Below are 16,990 nucleotides of genomic sequence, written 5' to 3'. Positions count from 1 at the left end.
AGAGAGGAGTTAATCGAGGTAACAGTCAATATTATTGTGGCCGTTGTGGCCTTGATATCTGATAACACCTGCAACAACTTTCTCCAGCAGAGGCACCACAGACACCGTGCCTGCATAGCCATCTAGTTCAGGGGCCGAAGGGGGAGGGGGGGTGTAAATGGAATTGAATTAACTGCTATTTCCTTCTTTTCTAGCTTTTTCTTTTTCTTTTTACTTTCATATTTTTAATTCTTCTATTTGTACAATTCTTTCTGTTTCAAGAGAAAGGGTATGTTTACACTGCACACTCCGTTTGGTGGTGTTTAGAGTACATACACAACACGCCTTCCAAGCCCAAGTATATATAGCGGTGTAGATGGTGAGGCTCTGGTTAGGTGAGTAGACACTCCTGTATCCCATGGGTGTGTACCCCACTGGGTTCTCTACTCAACCAAGCAGTGTCTCCCCATCTACACTGTGATTTTTAGCAGTATAATGTCCTGCTACCTCGCTCTGCTGGAGTCTTTCCCTGCCACAGGTGGGGAAAGGCTCCAGTAGTACCCTGAAAGACTCCAGCAGTGGGGAGCAGCCAGAGCTTTCTCCCCTGCAGCGGAAGACTCTGGCAACAGGAAAAGCTCTGCTGGGGGAAGGCAGCAAGAAAAGGCTCTGGGATTTACCTGCTGCTGACCCTTTCTCACTGTCTCCCCCCAACCAGAGCCTTCCAATGACACATGTAGCTATATATGACACTGTAGATGCAGCCTACCACAGTGTAAACACATGTCCAACATGCCACCACCAGTAGTGTGCAGTGTAGAAGTAACCAAAGAGTAAGAGAGAGTTGTTTCGTACTTAGGGGAAAAAATGCAGAACTCAGCTTCTGCTTCACTTTGACTGCTGCTGGTAGTCAGTTTTGAGCTTTGGAAGTAAGTGTTGGAGAAAAGAGGGACTAATTGCAGGAACAGTCATCCTAAAAGTAGTCAGTAAGAGGGTATTGCTGCCTGTCAGAAGGCAGAGGAGAATTATACTCATTCTCATGCTCTAAGATGCAAAACTTAATTAATAGAATATTCTGTTCCTGCATTGTCTGTTTCTGACCGTGATTAAAAGTCTCGCATGTTTAGGACACTCAAGATTCATGCCTGACGGATCAAAAGTCCAACTGTTTACAAAGGTTTTTTAGTGTTCTGTGCTCTAAGAGCAAATATGTAAATAGTGAAATGATCATGTGTCTTGGTGCTGGAGTGGTTTGTAAATCAGTGGAATGGGAATTTGTTTGTTTTTGTATTATAGTTAATTGTGTATTAATGAATACATACTTTGCATAAAGATTTCAGATGCAGATCTTCAAAGTCCAGTTTAAACGATTAATTCCTAGATTCCAGCATGGTTATATTATTTAAAAGATTCAAGACAAATTTCTAAATCTTTCATGGACAATTATTTTTTTCTTCTACATTTCAGGTACAAATATAAATAAATGTTTTGCCAGATATTCTGCAACCTTGTGCAACTAAAAATCTACTGGTCCACTTAGGCCTAGAAACAAAATTCCTTAGTGCTTTGGAGTTTTGTGTCCCTTGTTTCCCTGTGGGTCGTTGTAAAGTTATTTGGTTCTTTCCCCTACTTGTAAAACTTGAAACAAAGAAGGAACACTGAACAAAGTTTGTGAAAATTCTATACAGCTTTTCTTTACTAAGTCTTTATAATGTGTTGCAGCATATATGATGGTTGGAGTAGAAGACTGGGAGCCAAGAACCTTGGATTCTATTCCCATCTTTCCTACTGTCTTTATTGTGTGACTGTGAATATATCATCCACTGTAATTCAGTGTCTCAGTTTCCCCATCTGTAAAATTGCAATAATATCCACTTTGTAGAGTTTTTTGAATCTTTACACTTCAAAGTGCTTTTTGATCCGGGATTAAAGATGCTACATAAATGCAAAGTAGTAGTAGCAGTGCGATTATCAATTATTCATACATTTATAGTATTCGTGACTTACAGGGAACTTAACACTGTGGCACTTATGCTTTACAAAATACTTCCTTTGAAATCAAATGAGAATGCCATGAGCATATGACAAGAGAGCATACACTCAACTCTAATTTAATTCATGATGAAAATTGATGCAAATATATTTAACACAATTCACTAGTAGCTAATGTCCACTGCCATGTAGTCCTTACCAGTTAGATCAGGAGGGATATGGCCTTTCCTTTTCATTTGTATAGCACCCACTGTCAAGAAACCACAAGGCTCCACTGTAGCTCAGTTGAACTAGGCACTAATGAAGCCAATAGACCCACCACTGATGTCTGAGCAATTCAAATCTTGTATACTATTGGGCTCTCCCAAGCCCAAAACAATCCCTAATGGTTGGCTTATTCGTAAACCAGGATAGCCTTAGCAAATATGATTGTGTGGGATGGCTTTCCAGTGAGAATCACAGTTGAGATTTGCATCCACTCCTGGTTAGTGGCAGCTGGAGTATTGGCACCCTGATATACCCAAGGTAAAAGGAATGCTGACCAGATCTTACTCACCTTCCAGAAAAATCCACCTCAGTTTGATTATTAGACCAAACATTTCACACTCATTTCCTTTGTGGTCTTTGATCCCATGGTGACTAATAATTACTTCTGGCCAGTTGTGCTTGTGCTACATGGTATGGATAAGGATCACTAGTTGGTACAAGGACCTGCCTCGGATACCTTCTCATGTAATTTGGTTGAGTTCCTGTTAAATCCCAGTTGTGAGCCTCACTTTTTACCATTGACATGGTTTTGAAATAAAGGGGTATTCTGTGAGTGTTTGATAGCAACCACCTCTAGAACATAGTAGGAAGAAGGATAGATACAAACTTTCTGCCTATCCTAGGAAATTTTGCTACACCATCAGATGCACCCCTAAAAATCTCTCCAACTGCCATTTGTCAATGGCTCTCACTTCATGGTCTAGGGATCATCTATAGCAGCTGAGGTGGGGTCCTTGATATCAAAGGTTCAAGTTACATATTGTCTCGAAGGAAAGCCCAAGAGAGAAGGTCTTGCAGTGGATTGTCAGAAATTGGTACTGGATAAGGAAGAGCTCTATTCACAGAACAGAAAGCTCTTTCCATGGGGGTGGAGTGATACAACTTGACTATTGTGAGCTGTCTTGGTAATGAATCATTATAGGATGATGATCTAGGGCAAAATATTCCAAAGTGTGTCACTTAGAAACCTAAATTCCATTTTCAAAGTGGTTTAGGAATTTAGGCACTTAAGTCTCATTGAAGGTCATTGAGACTTAGCCTCTTAAGTTATTTAGGTGCATTTTAAATATCTTACCCGTAGCTCATATTCCTTCTGGTCTGTCTGTGAGAACTGGTTGTGAGGCTCAAATCAATCCTAAAATATATACTTGTTCCCCTAACTATAGTGAGTTGGATGTGTCCCATCTTCTAGTCCTTACAGGCTGTTCACTCACCTGAAGTTCCCCAAAGATAGTGATGGTGAAGTAGCTTGGAATAAATGATGCTTGAAGAGCCTGGAGCTAGCCACTCTTACTAGCTAAATGGATCCCTTAAGATTTGTGAGGAAATGTACATTGTGTATTTACAGTAATAACAATGATAAATATTAAGTCTAAGCTTCTCCACTGGTCAGGGAACTAGGTAGGCTACCTGTGAACAAGAGGATATGACAATTAATAGAAAATGAATAGAATAAAATAGAATAGGATGGTGGAGTGATGGTAATCTCTAAAGATATGTCTACACAACAAAGGAAAACCAGCAGCTGGCCCATGCCAGCCACTTGTGGGATGGGTCCCAGCACTCAGGCTCCAATCCAAGCCTGGAAGTCTACACAGCAATGAAACAGCCCAAGCCCCATGAGCCCGAGTCAGCTAGCATGGGCTAGCCATGGGTGACTAGTTGCTGTGTAGACATACTATAAATGTGAATTGGCCATGGAGTGACTGTGCAAACAAGGGATGACATCGTGGCCTCATTGAACTAAATGGCAATTTTGTTAATGATTTCACTGAGACTAGAATTTAATCCTAGTTTTGGGGGGTGTCTCCATCCAGAGCAAAAAGCCTTTACTAAGAAATTGTGTATTCTTATTTATGACACCCCCTATCCTTCCTTCCCTGAGTTGACCCTATCGTTTTGGTGCCCCACTTGTAAGTCACTTGCAGTAGGCCTCAGAGGCCTCATTTTTCAGAAGTGCTGATCATGCAAATCTCCAGTTTAAGTCAGTGGAAACTGCAACATTGGGAGCTGTTGAAGTTTTCAGCACCTCTGAAAATCGGACATTGAGTCTTTTTATCTTTATTAAGTGGTGCCCTTTGTTGGACACTGTAAAACAATAAATAATAATAATAAAACTCATGAAGGGAAAAAAGAGCCAGCAACATTGGTATCTGTGAGTAAACATAATGGGGCTTGAAAAAGAGTGCTTTTGGCTGGCCTTCACTTCTTGTAATATGTAGTCCCTTATTACCTCCAGGAGTTCCCTGATGGATATTTGGTATTGTGGTATGGTGCACACGCCCTGCTGAATTGCCCAACAGAATTATTTCCTGCCCTTTTAAGACACTCATGCTTCATGGGATGGTCTTGTGGCTAAGGCAATGGACTGGGATTCAGGAGATCTGGCTTTAATTCTCCACTACAAACTCCATGTGTTAACTTGGGCAAACTTTGTATCTCAGTTCCCCATCTGTATAGTGAGGATAAGAGGATAGTTGTCTACCTCGCAGAGCTCTTCTGAGGCACCTAGATACAGTGATGATGAGCACCATATGAAAACCTCAATAAATAAATCATTGAGAGACTCTGGTACATCGTTGATTAGCAGCCCTCCAACAGTGAGAGCTAGGGCAAGTATGTGTGTTTGATTATTCTTTAGACCTTGTGTCTTTCTGGGATTTGGAGTGATTCTATGCAAAAACATTTATTCAGAAAACAGCAGTGAACTATTCCCTGGTAACAGTCTTTCATAATGTATAGATCCATTCTTCAGTTATAAGTGAAAGAGGAGAACATCTTTTCTAATATTGCTGTAGGATGTACATTTATTTGGATTGACATATAAAATATTATTGTAATGATTTGTTTGATGTTTGTGCATGCCGTTGATTGACTAAATGGGGGTTGCACTGCTTGCGGAAAATTTTTGAAGGGAACCATTAATTAGGATTACCATCCAAATTCATGACTAGCGTAAGTAAGACTTCAGTGGACTGTCATGTGGCCTGTTATTCCCAAAATTATTACTACGTGTCAGATTATTTAATATAACCATTTAGTTGAGGCGAATCCACATCCCAATAGCAGCAGAGTAATTGCAGTTTCACTGCACAGATACAAAGGGAGATGGGATGCCTTTGTGGGGGACACTGAAAGTGTTTCTCCCCTGGGCTGTGTAGAGCCCAGTGCTGCTGAGGCTCTCTTTCCAACTAAGTGCATGTATTAGACAGGAGAAGGGCCAAGAAGATCTGCTGCTGCTGTATGAGTCCATTGTCCCCCAATCTATCCGAACCCCATTTGCCATTCTTCTCCCCCTCCCAGTATGCATGCACAAAGTAGTAGGAATAAGTTAGGGTTACAGAGAGCCTTTCAGCAATTGGACTGGAGTAGCCTCTACATAAAGTTGCCCTATGTCTCATTTTGGCTGGGACCCTCCCTTTGTAAGCCCTCTCCAGAGTGTCCTGAAATTTTTTGGAAAAAGCAGGGTGCAGAGGAACATGCGGAGGGGTGAGCAGTGATGCCAGCCCCATGCGGGAGGATGGGAGGAAAGACAGAGCTCTGGTGGGGGGCAGGCATGGCTCTAGCAAGCAGCAACGTCAGCCCTAGCCTCACACAAGTGGCAGGTGGGCTCAGGTGAGCAGAGATGCCAGCCCCAACCTTTGGGAAATATGGTCACCCTATCTAGTATGTGCGTTGCTACTCACCCAAGCACTGCCTGCTCCCTGTGCGGGGAGAGGGCTCAGGTCATTCCCGCGCTGGGGGTTTGGGCGAGCGGCTCAGGCCAGCCCCGTGCGGGGTCCTATTTTCCCCTTGGGAAATATGGTCACTCTACCTCTACAAAACAGCTCTGCAACCTGGGGGTAGCATTCTTTTTCCCACTCCTTGAGGAAATATTCTCCATCCAACCCATTACTGGGGACTGGGTCCCTGAATTTAACTCTTAATCAGCAGAGTTTTGTAGGCAATAAATCTATTTAATTTCTTTTCTAACTTTAAATTGGAGAAAGTTAGACCTTCTGGAATAAAACATGGTTACACCAGTTCTAAAGATTGCCTGCATTCTAAGTCCCCAGTTTCTTTTAAATATCTTGACTTAGTGTTTAACTACTGAAGTGAACAATTTATATGATCTCAGTTGTAAGCCTTTACTTAATCAAATCCGTGGTGGTGACTTAAATCACTGAATAGGATTACTATTCTTTCATACAGAGAAGGTAAATTTAATTAAAATGTCAGTATTACCTAAATGCAATTATTTGTCCTAGAGTATGCCAGAGATTATTTCAGACAGCTTTTTTTTTTTAAACACTAGAAGTTACTATGACTAAGTATATTTAGAAAGAAAAGGATTGAGAGTTATTGTCTGAGGAGTTTGTGGCAACTTGTGTACATTAACTCAAAATATGCCTCCTGCTATATCCATCCTTCACTTACGTGCATACTGAGTTCATCCTTTTTTATTTTTACAGGGAAATACTGAAAAATATTAAAAAATGGGAATACATCAAGTTAACGTTAAAGTTACCCAGGCTATATCGTTTGTCATATTGTGCTCCTCCCAGGAAGGCAGGATTGTGTTCTGTGTGCCTTTGAATTTTGTGTAACCCTACTCTGTGGATAGATATTTGTTTAAATTCTCCATATATAACTATAGTTAGATGTAGTATTTTAGACTGTTAGGTTAATAAGATAGTACTCTTTATACAAGATCACTCTGTCCGGAATGAGCTGGAAGCTGCCTGTTCCTGGAGAGAGAGAACACAATAAAAAGACAGCACAATTTTTGATGTAGGTCTGACTACTGTAATCAGGGATCAGTTAACTATTCTGGTAATAGTAATGTCTACTGTTTATAGGAAGATTGAGTATTTTAGGGGTATCCTTCCTGTCTCAATGAATTTGAAAAAAGGCTTTGATTTAAAGGGAAGTTGTCAATATGAAAATCACATTTCCATATGAAAACTATCACAGGTCTCCCCAAAGTGACTGAAAGAGATTAGAGAAATTAAGTCGATCAAAGCGAAGGTGTTTTGATTACTCTCTGTAAATACTTACATGGAGAGAAGCTTTCAGATAGTAGAGGCCTCTTCAGCAGAGAACGGGCTTGTCCACATGGTAGGATAGAGGTTGCGCGCTAGGGGGGTGTTGATTTTTACTGCTCAGTAACATAGGCACTAACTGTTCCCTCGTTCTCATGCTTTAACGTAAAATGCGCTAGGGAACATTTAGTGCACACCAGTAAGGTCTACAAGGACCAGTTAATGCATGACGCATTAGTGGGTGTTAAAAACCACACATCCCTAGTGCTTATTACTACATTGTGTAGGCAAGTCCAAAGATATAACAAGATACAGTATTGCCAACTCTTGCGTTTTTATCATGAGACTTACACTACTTGTAATTTTCTTAAAGCTTTGGCTCCCAGAGTTAAGTGATTACATTTGCATCTCAGCTCTTTCTTTTCTTTTTTTTTTAAATGTCTCCAGCACTTGTGGTTGCAAAGAAAAGCTTGAAAATTGTGATCTAAAGTTTGTTCAAATGGCTCAAAAACCAGAAGGCAAATACCTCCCCTGCAAGTTTTTTTAAACACCTCATTATTTTTAAGCCAATCTCAAAATTTTGGAGGGGGTCTAACTTTGACTGCTTTTGGTTGACAATACTGAAGACCAGTGGCTGTGAGGATATTCACCATTGGATTACTTAACAATGGATATGAGGATTCCCCATCATGTAGTCTTTAAATCAATTTAGATGTCTTTCTAAAAGATACACTTGAGTTCAGCTGGAAATTGTGGACTCGATGTAGAAACTGTATCATGGAAAAGCAATGCGATGTCCTGCAAAGATTAACTTTAAAAGTCAAAGTCACATATTTAAGTTCTAAAGTTGTAAAAAGTTTTTGAAAGCATTAACTTTATTTGCCTTCAACTAAACCACCACCAAAGAAACATTTTAGTATTTCAGGAAAAGAAAATGCCGGAAGCCTCTGATTTCATACAGCCAAAAGCCAGAGCAGAGTTTTGCAGGTACTAAACCTGGGGCGGGGGGGAATTCATAATAGAACTGCTAAAACACTCTAAACTATAGATATGCTAGAGGGCCCATATAATACTAGCCAACAGTTATTCTGTCATTTTAATTGTATTACATTTTCAGTAATAAACTCTTCTCAAAGAAAAATCTGGTTGTCTCATGCTGATGTCTGTATTATGTTTCTGAGTGAGAAGGGCTTTTCATGAACTGTAATGCATCTTGCCTGTCTGTCCTATACTGCACATGATTCCAGAAAGGTGTAAAAGCTTTTATAACAGAATGTGTCAGTACTTACTGAATATTAGTACCTTTTCAGACACTTTCCTCTTTATTGTATTTCTCTCAATAGCTACGAAACCTTTCCAGCCTGGATCTACGTCATATCACAGAACTGGATAACGAAACTGTGATGGAAATAGTGAAGAGATGCAAAAACCTTAGCTCCCTCAATCTCTGTCTGAACTGGATCATTAATGACAGGTAACTTAATTATACCATCTAACAGCAGTAAATCTCAGAAGAGCAAAGTTAACCCATTGTATTGAATAATTGGAGTCAGTGATGATTCATAGCAGTTTGGTGGGAAAGAACTCCTAAAAGCAAGCAAACTGTTTTTCAAACTGATGTTTCTGTCTATGTTGGGTAAATCATCTAGACCCTTATTTTCTGGTGCGTCCGTCATATTTTTTAACAGTAGAGAGTGAGTCACTTATAAATGAATGAGGGCATTATTCAGTTTTTCTTGTAGATAAAGTCAGAATGTGCTCCTTGATTTGGTTGCTTGAGATATAGAATTCCTGTTTTGAATACTTCTGCAGACAGGTGTGCAGTATTTGAACATTGCTCATGGGCACATAAAATCCAAACAAAAACATGAGTATGCAAGGAATGATAATTTATTTGTAGGTTCAGTTTGTGGAACTTGTATTTGTTAAAAGTTAGAGAACTGTATTACTGCCAGGCTTTTGGCAAAAGAAATAGTGTGTATCAGTAAAGAATTATCCTTAGATTAACTTTAGCTATGACTTTATATGTTCCTGTTTCTTTCTGTCTGTAAACTAATCTTGTATTTAAAATTAAGAAAAATCTCATGGGAAATTTAAGTTTACACCTTACATGGGGTGGAAAATATTGTTAAAACATGAGACTAAAAAGTTAGAAGTGTCTTTTAAAACAATTTGAAAATATCTCAAAGCCAGTTCTTTGAAGTGAAAAGCAACAAAAAATTCTTCTGAGTGAATTTCTACAGAAGGAGTTTTATAAATGCTGAAAATAGAGGCCTTAAGTAGAAGCCATGAGATATCCTTAAATTACAGTGGTTGTTCATAGTGCATTTCACACTAACCATAAAGACATTGTTTAACAGTTATAATATATTCCTCTTCCTAACCACAATCACAATTTTATTTTTAAACCTCTTACAATCTTTTTTCTTTATCCATTAAAAATTATACCTGAAATAAAAATGGGAAGTAAGTATTGAAGCATATGATTAAAGAAATATTCACTCTCTCTCTCTCTCTCTCTCTCACATATCTATATATCTATGACTGCCTTAATTAGTTTTCTGATTTTTCTTGAAATGGCCAACAAATTTATTTTTAACTTCATTACATTTTACTGATATTTTCTTTTTAATTCACACCAGTACCAATTCAATATTGTTTTAGAATTTTTGTGGGAAAATGGGTAAAACCTTTTTGGATAAAGGTCTTCTCACTCTCCCTTTGTCTTTATTTTTAAATGCCTAACATATGTTTGTGATGTACAGTACCATCATAGACCACTAACATGAATACCAATTATACCTCAGATTCAGTCATCCTTAGGCTGAGTGGTTAATTCCTTTGATAATTAAATGGGCACAACAGATATAGTAACATACTTTCTTATAGGTTTCAGAGTGGTAGCTGTGTTAGTCTGTATCAGCAAAAAGAATGGGGAGTACTTGTGGCACCTTAGAGTAGACTAACAAATTTATTTGAGCATAAGCTTTCATGGGCTAAAGCCCACTTCATCAGATGCATGCAGTAGAAAATACAGTAGGAAGATATATATATATATATATACAGAAAACATGAAAAAATGGGGGTTGCCATACCAACTCTAATGAGAGTAATCAATTAAGGTGTGCTATTATCAGTAGGAGAAAAAAAACGTTTGTAGTGATAATTAGGATGGCCCATTTCAAACAATTGACAACAAGGTGTGAGTAACAGTAGGGGAAAAATTAGCATTGGGAAATAGTTTTTTGTTTGTGTAATCACTCATCGACTCCCAGTCTTATTCAAACCTAATTAATGGTGTCCAGTTTGCAAATTAATTCCAGTTCTGCAGCTTCTCGTTGGAGTCTGTTTTTGAAGTTTTTTTGTTGAATAATTGTGACTTTTAGGTCTGTAATTGAGTGTCCAGGGAGGTTGAAGTGTTCTGCGACTGGTTTTTGAATGTTTTAATTCTTGACGTCTGATTTGTGTCCATTTATTCTTTTGTGGAGAGACTGTTCGGTTTGGCCAATGTACATGGCAGAGGGGCATTGCTGGCACATGATGGCATGTATCACATTGGTAGATGTGCAGGTGAACGAACCTCTGATAGTGTGGCCGATGTGATTAGGTCCAATGATGGTGTCCCTTGAATAGATATGTGGACAGAGTTAGCAACGGGCTTTGTTGCAAGGATAAGTTCCTGGGGTAGTGTTTTTGTTGTGTGGTGTGTGGTTGCTGGTGAGTATTTGCTTCAGGTTGGGGAGCTGTCCATAAGCAAGGACTGGCCTGTCTCCCAAGATCTGTGAGACCCTTGATGATGCGCTGGAGAAGTTTTAGTTGACGGCTAGTGACTTTCTGTTACTTTCTTTGCTGGGCCTGTCCTGTAGTAGGTGACTTCTGGGTACTCTACTGGTTCTATCAATCTGTTTCTTCACTTCAGCAGGTGGGTACTGTAGTTGTAAGAATGCTTGATAGAGATTTTGTAGGTGTTTGTCTCTGTCTAAGGGTTTGGAGCAAATGCGGTTGTATCATAGCGCTTGGCTGTAGACAATGGATCGTGTGGTGTGGTCTGGATGAAAGCTGGAGGCATGTAGGTAAGTATAGCAGTCAGTAGGTTTCCGATATAGGGTGGTGTTTATGTGACCATCACTTATTTGCACTGTATTGTTCAGGAAGTGGATCTCTTGTGTGGACTGGTTCAGACTGAGGTTGATGGTGGGATGGAAATTGTTGAAATAATGGTGGAATTCCTCAAGGGAAAAGAAGCCTTAGTGTGCCATGTTATAAAATAGGAATCCTTATTGTCTTGTGCTTCTTTCTGGAGTGTTTCAGCTTGAGAAAATGGCTTTTTGTGGTTGGAGTCCTGGGATCCAGAGGAACATTTCCCACTCTCACTGTTGCAGAAGAAGGTAGGATTATATTCCCTGTCTCTTAGTAGACTGGAGAAGAAATGGTCTTGCATGTTTGATGGCCCTTTCGAGGCTGAGAATAGGGAAAACTGACCATTCCCTTAAGTTCAAGAAAGGAACAATCAGCAATTTTCTGAAGTGTTTGGATGGAGGCTTACAAGATGCCTCTAGAAGACAACACTAAGTATGCAGACAAGGGCAGGAGCTGTTGTTGTTTTGGAGGTAGGGAGTGTCCTATGGGAGAAGTCATTTAGGTGAGTTTTTTCAATTTTGTATCAAAACCAGTGAGTTTTGCTGCTTTTGTACTGAATTTCACTTTGAGGATTTGGATTTGTTTGTGTAAAACAAAAACTTAAAAGTGAAACTCTGGAAGTGTTGAAAACATGCAAACCAAACATACTGGTAAAGTTACATGTAATCTGGTTGACGAAAAACTAGACTTTTTGTTCAGCTTTAAGGTATAATGGTGAATAACCATGAAATGCATTTGATGTAGAACAGCAGTGAAATGAGGACAGACACATGGATGTGGCAGGCCACAATTTTTATTAATCTTAAATACAAGGGAGGGGCACTACCTACCCATGACCCATACACTCCTATGCTAGGCATTTAGTTCCAGTGTAGGTGTTACAGAGCTCCTACCATATAACCTGTAACTTGTGTGGTAGGCTCTCCTCAGCCTGCACCCCCAGGATTCAACTTGCTCTGAATCCAACACACATACCCCTGCAAGGAGAACAAAGGGTGCGGAAGGGTGGGGACCTCAGCTCCATGAAAGCCACAAAGTCTTACCTTACCCCATGAGCCCAGGGCCCGTCACCAAAATCCCAGGTCTTTCACCTCTGGGAATTGTTCATTTTATTATTTTAACTGCACAGGAAAGCAGATGCAAGTTGTGATGAATCAAGAACTCAACCAAGTACCTCAGTTAAGTACCAAGTGCATTGTTACTTAACCTACCGTGGCTTGACAGTGTGTGCAGGAAAGGCGTAAAACTCCCTGGCTCATGGGAGAAAAAATTCCTTCCTGACCCCAAAATTGACTAGACCTGCAGCATGTGTGAGGCCAGATTCCCATTCCTAGTTTGGGGTGGATAGGGTGGACTGCTGGGACGGAGTTGAAAGATGCTCCCCATTGCTCCTGCGCCAGGTTAAATCCTGGGAGCTGAGGAATTCTGGCCAGTCAGCACCCCTCTCCCCAAACTGATCAGTGTGTGTCAGAGGAGTTACCTGGTGTCCCACAGTGAGTGTCTCCCTCCCTCACTGCTGGGCCTTTCACCACCAGTCCCATAAAGTTCCTCTACCTGTTGAGGTGAGTGAGTGGGTGGCATTTGCAGATTCTTTGGCAAAAGTAATCAAAGTTTGCATTTCAGATGCAAAGTACCTTAATCTGGAATCACTAGTACTGTGGCAATGCACCAGTCTATCTACAATGTTAATTCCTCCTGGTTGCACAGTGCCATCTCCCATTATGCTGCAACCGAGGCATTTCTTGTTTTCAGGAATTTAAGCCTTCAGCGTGCAAGACTTTCACATGTCTTGTATACCCTGTAAATCATCTCCACATGCAGAAACTCATAAGATCTATTGATTATTTTTCATGTTTTATTAAAGCTATTTTGTCATAAGACGTCTGTGTCTTCAAGGCAAGCACAGAGAAATAAATTCATTTTCATTTTTACCTACAGGAAAAATATGTTCACTTAAGATAACTGTGAATTAGTTTTAATATGTAAAGAAAATAGGTTTCTTGTCATGACAAATAAACCAGTCTGTCAGAAGCTGAGGGCTAAATAGGAACTTGAAAATAGTTTATTTTAAAATGGCTTATTAGGAAAGTCTAAATATGTTGAATACCTGAGTAGGTATTCAAAGTCGCTCTGAACTTGCACAATATATGTATCACTTAGGTAAAACAAAATGTGGAAAGAATTCCTTACTACCTGTTTCAAATGTGAAGAAAATCAAAAACTGTCGTCAATTCCATTAATAGACAGACTTGGGGAAAATGGTCATTATAGATTATTAAATCATTTTGTATCCATACTTTATCATCTGATGGGTACAAACAGGAGATCTCTGTACACCCCTAGCTGCTGTAACACGCTTTGACACTGTATTTAAATATTTCTGTGGACCCCAATATTTTCTGCTTGCTTTCTTTTTACATCAAATTTCAGTTGATTCAATAAAAATGGTGACATTTGGAAATAAAATTAATGGGGGATTTGAGCAAGTGGTGGTTTACCAAATGTTTGCAGAGTGCCCCATAGTATGTCATTTTCCAAGAAAGGTTTTGTGAACTTGTGCTATGTGTTGTATCTATAAATGATCAAGGATCAGGCAGTAGATGATCTGTTATTCTTTTGTAAAAGTCATGTCACAGTGCACTTGGAATTGCAGTCCATGTCAATTTCAATATTACTTAATTCACCTAGAGATAAGTTTAAAAACTATACAAATGAAACAAAACTATATACTAAATATGGCACACACACAAAGTAGATTTTGTTTTACAGAACTTCTAGTTTATCTTAAACTTGGGTGCTCTGGAAAGGAGAGATGGAATTTTCACTCAAACTTTTGGTACAAGGCTTGAGCAATTTTTGTTTTTCCTCTCCATGAATGGCAATGAAATTTTTGGCATATTACGGGCTGCATAAATTGCCTTTCATGCTAAAACACTTTATTGGTAGTATTTGCACCACAGATGGTCTGTCTATGTCTATTGTGATCAACATAAGTTTTGAGTGGAGAGGGAACAGTACAGGTTTTTGTTTTTATTTTTAAATCATTACTAGAGAATTGAGGCAAATAATTTTAATTGGTGTGACTTTGTTTCTCTTAGCCAAGAGCATGTTGTACTTTTTCCACTGTATAAGAAAAGATAGAATCAGTGGGCATGGGAAAAGTAGCCACTGAAAAGATACAACTGAAAATGGAAGCAAAGAGGTAGAACTCAGCAGAGCTGAATTTTCAGTAAATCCACCAAGTGCTGAAACATAAAGTTTTTAGTTCTGTCTTGTACTTCCTTCTTAAGAAAATTGTGTGCAGTTGCATATATATTTTTGCAAGCCATTAAATATGAGGACCTATCTGCATGACAAAATTGTCAGTATTCGGGGACACTACTACAACACAGTAGTGCCCCAGCTATAATTAGAACACAGTTTGATCCTGCCTGTGTAGATGGTATCAAATAGCGTTATAAACATGTTTCAGTAGAGTTGTAAAAGAGTTTGGTAACATGGTGATAATACTGGCTGGTGCTATATAAAGAGGCAAAACCGACTAGTGTCAAAGCACAGTGGGGGGTACTACCATGTTATTACCTAAAGTAAATTATTATTAGAGCCATAACTACAATAGGGAAATATATGAACAGTTTCTATTGTTGCTCACACAGGTTCATCTGAACTAGTGTTAACAACTTTGGGAGACTGAGTGGAGATAAGGCTTCTTTTCAGACTGCCAGTTGCATTTGTTGCAACCAGTGCTAGATGATAAAGTGCTGAAAATGGTGTCAGCAGCTGACTAGCTCCCTTTGCTAGTGCTCCCAAAGTTGCTAATGATGGGTTCAGCTAAAATGGTGTTGGCAGTGGTGGAAAATGAGGCATTAGGACAATAACTAAGCTGTTACTCTCAGGTGTCTACTAAAATGCAGAATCACTTGTTGCTAGAAACAATCTTAAATGTCTAAAAATGGTCTAGTACATTTTAAAGCTTGTCCATTACATGTAATGAAACTAAAGCTGTTCCTTTAGAAAGTATAAGTTACTACATCTTGATGTTGAAGCATTATTTTAATAAAACACATTTTAAATTCAAATGTACATAGCCTTCCTTGCACCGTATTTTTACATGAGAAAGAGAATGTACGCTCTCTTTATCGGTGGTCGCTCTCTTTATCGGTGGTAGCTACAGTAGTAAATGGTGCGTGTTCAGATCCATCATCTTTAATCTGACTGAAGTGGAAATGTACTTCAGGAGCATTGATATTTATTCTTCTTCCTATCATGTAATATAACTTGTGCTTGGGGATATTTTAGAGTCTTCCAGAAGAATAAATGTACTTTGTACTGTATGACAGCTGACATGAATTACTATAGGTAAATCCTAGCATTTCTTAATTCTGAATGCATTCACTTCTTTCAGTTGTCTTCTTTCGGTGTTGTCTAAAAGATCATATCCCTTGTGTCTTGCTATTATGCATTTTGATGTCTACATATTCGTAAGACGTTTACAACCATCTACGTTTAAAAAAATGCTCAAACTCCACCACTAAAAAAATAAGTTATACAACTTACCTTACTTAAATAAGTTATACAACTTACATTAATGCACATATGACCGATATTGCAATCCTCTGCAATATCTTTGGGGACCATATTGTATTATGTATCACTGTGGGCCAGAAATTGGGGGGGGGGATGGTTACCAGAACTCGTCCAGGAACAAAAAACAGTGTATGTGGGGCTGATTAAGGTGAATTGCTTAGGTTGTAAACACTTTCAGAAAGGCACCGCCCTTTGGGAAGGCTTGCATATACTGGTACTCACTGGATTTTCCAGAGATCAAAGAAAGGACTTTGGGTAAATAGCCTGAGTTTAAACTCAGGGCTCTTCTTCCTGATCCAGCAGACAAACAGGGCATTCTGTCCAGGAGGGGCCCCAACCCTTGCATTACGGTGTCATTGTTCTCTGGCTGCTGATGGGCACCTCTTACAGTACGGTTACTGAAAAATGCTTTGGACACCCCATCTGCCTATATGGGAGTCTCTGTGATATAAATTGGGTCATACCGTCCACTTGTGTTTGAAGAGGATGAAGCTCTCGGATCCCACTGCCCTAGTCCCTTTAGTATGGTCTCAGATTCCCTAACCCCAAAAGGGGTAGGGGATAGAGGTACCAACCTCTACCTTGGAGCTTGCCCAACCTATCCTGTCTGATCAGTATACCAGGGACATTTTCTCCATATAGGCGGGGTGGTGGTGATGCTAGTGAATGGCCTGTCTTAGGGCAGTTCCCCCGAAGGCTTCCAAATGTCTCCCTTGGGAACTATAGAACCACTGTCTGCTCTCTCCCAGCTGCTGGGAACTTCCTGCTTTTAAGCCCTTATTCCACGCCAACATGATAGACAAGGCTGGAAGGACAGGGGCCAGCCTTGCTCACAGCAGCTCTTTAATCCCTTTGTCACTAGTATGGGGTTTATAAAGGTTTGGAAATACTTTAACTTACTAGGGCCCCATAGGGCTGATGAATGATGAACTTTTAGCATGCATATGGGAATGTTTGTTGTTTTTTATGTTTTCTCTGTAATGAATGCATGTGCTTGCTTGGAAAGA

The 16,990-nt window shown here is 39.5% G+C and overlaps 1 protein-coding gene across 8 annotated transcripts in view; it reads left to right on the top strand.

The window, feature by feature from the left end:
- The window catches only part of FBXL17 (F-box and leucine rich repeat protein 17), a 485,100-nt gene that overhangs the window by 162,586 nt on the left and 305,524 nt on the right, over positions 1-16,990 (top strand). For 7 of the 8 annotated variants that reach the window (XR_012158991.2, XM_073344633.2, XM_073344635.2 and 4 more), the window contains exon 6: positions 8,600-8,730. Coding sequence is in view for 7 of the 8 variants with exons in the window: in XM_073344633.2 (XP_073200734.1) it covers positions 8,600-8,730 (131 nt within the window). In the remaining variant the exon portion in view is untranslated. Of the gene's footprint in view, positions 1-8,599; positions 8,731-11,559; positions 16,069-16,990 lie in introns of those variants that run through there. The other variant, XM_073344638.2, reaches the window with a different exon arrangement.

The sequence above is a fragment of the Lepidochelys kempii genome, chromosome 5, assembly GCF_965140285.1.
Source record: "Lepidochelys kempii isolate rLepKem1 chromosome 5, rLepKem1.hap1, whole genome shotgun sequence".
NCBI classification, from domain to species: Eukaryota; Metazoa; Chordata; order Testudines; family Cheloniidae; genus Lepidochelys; species Lepidochelys kempii.
Note: the sequence above shows the minus strand (reverse complement) of the source record. Positions and strands in the feature narration are given on the sequence as shown.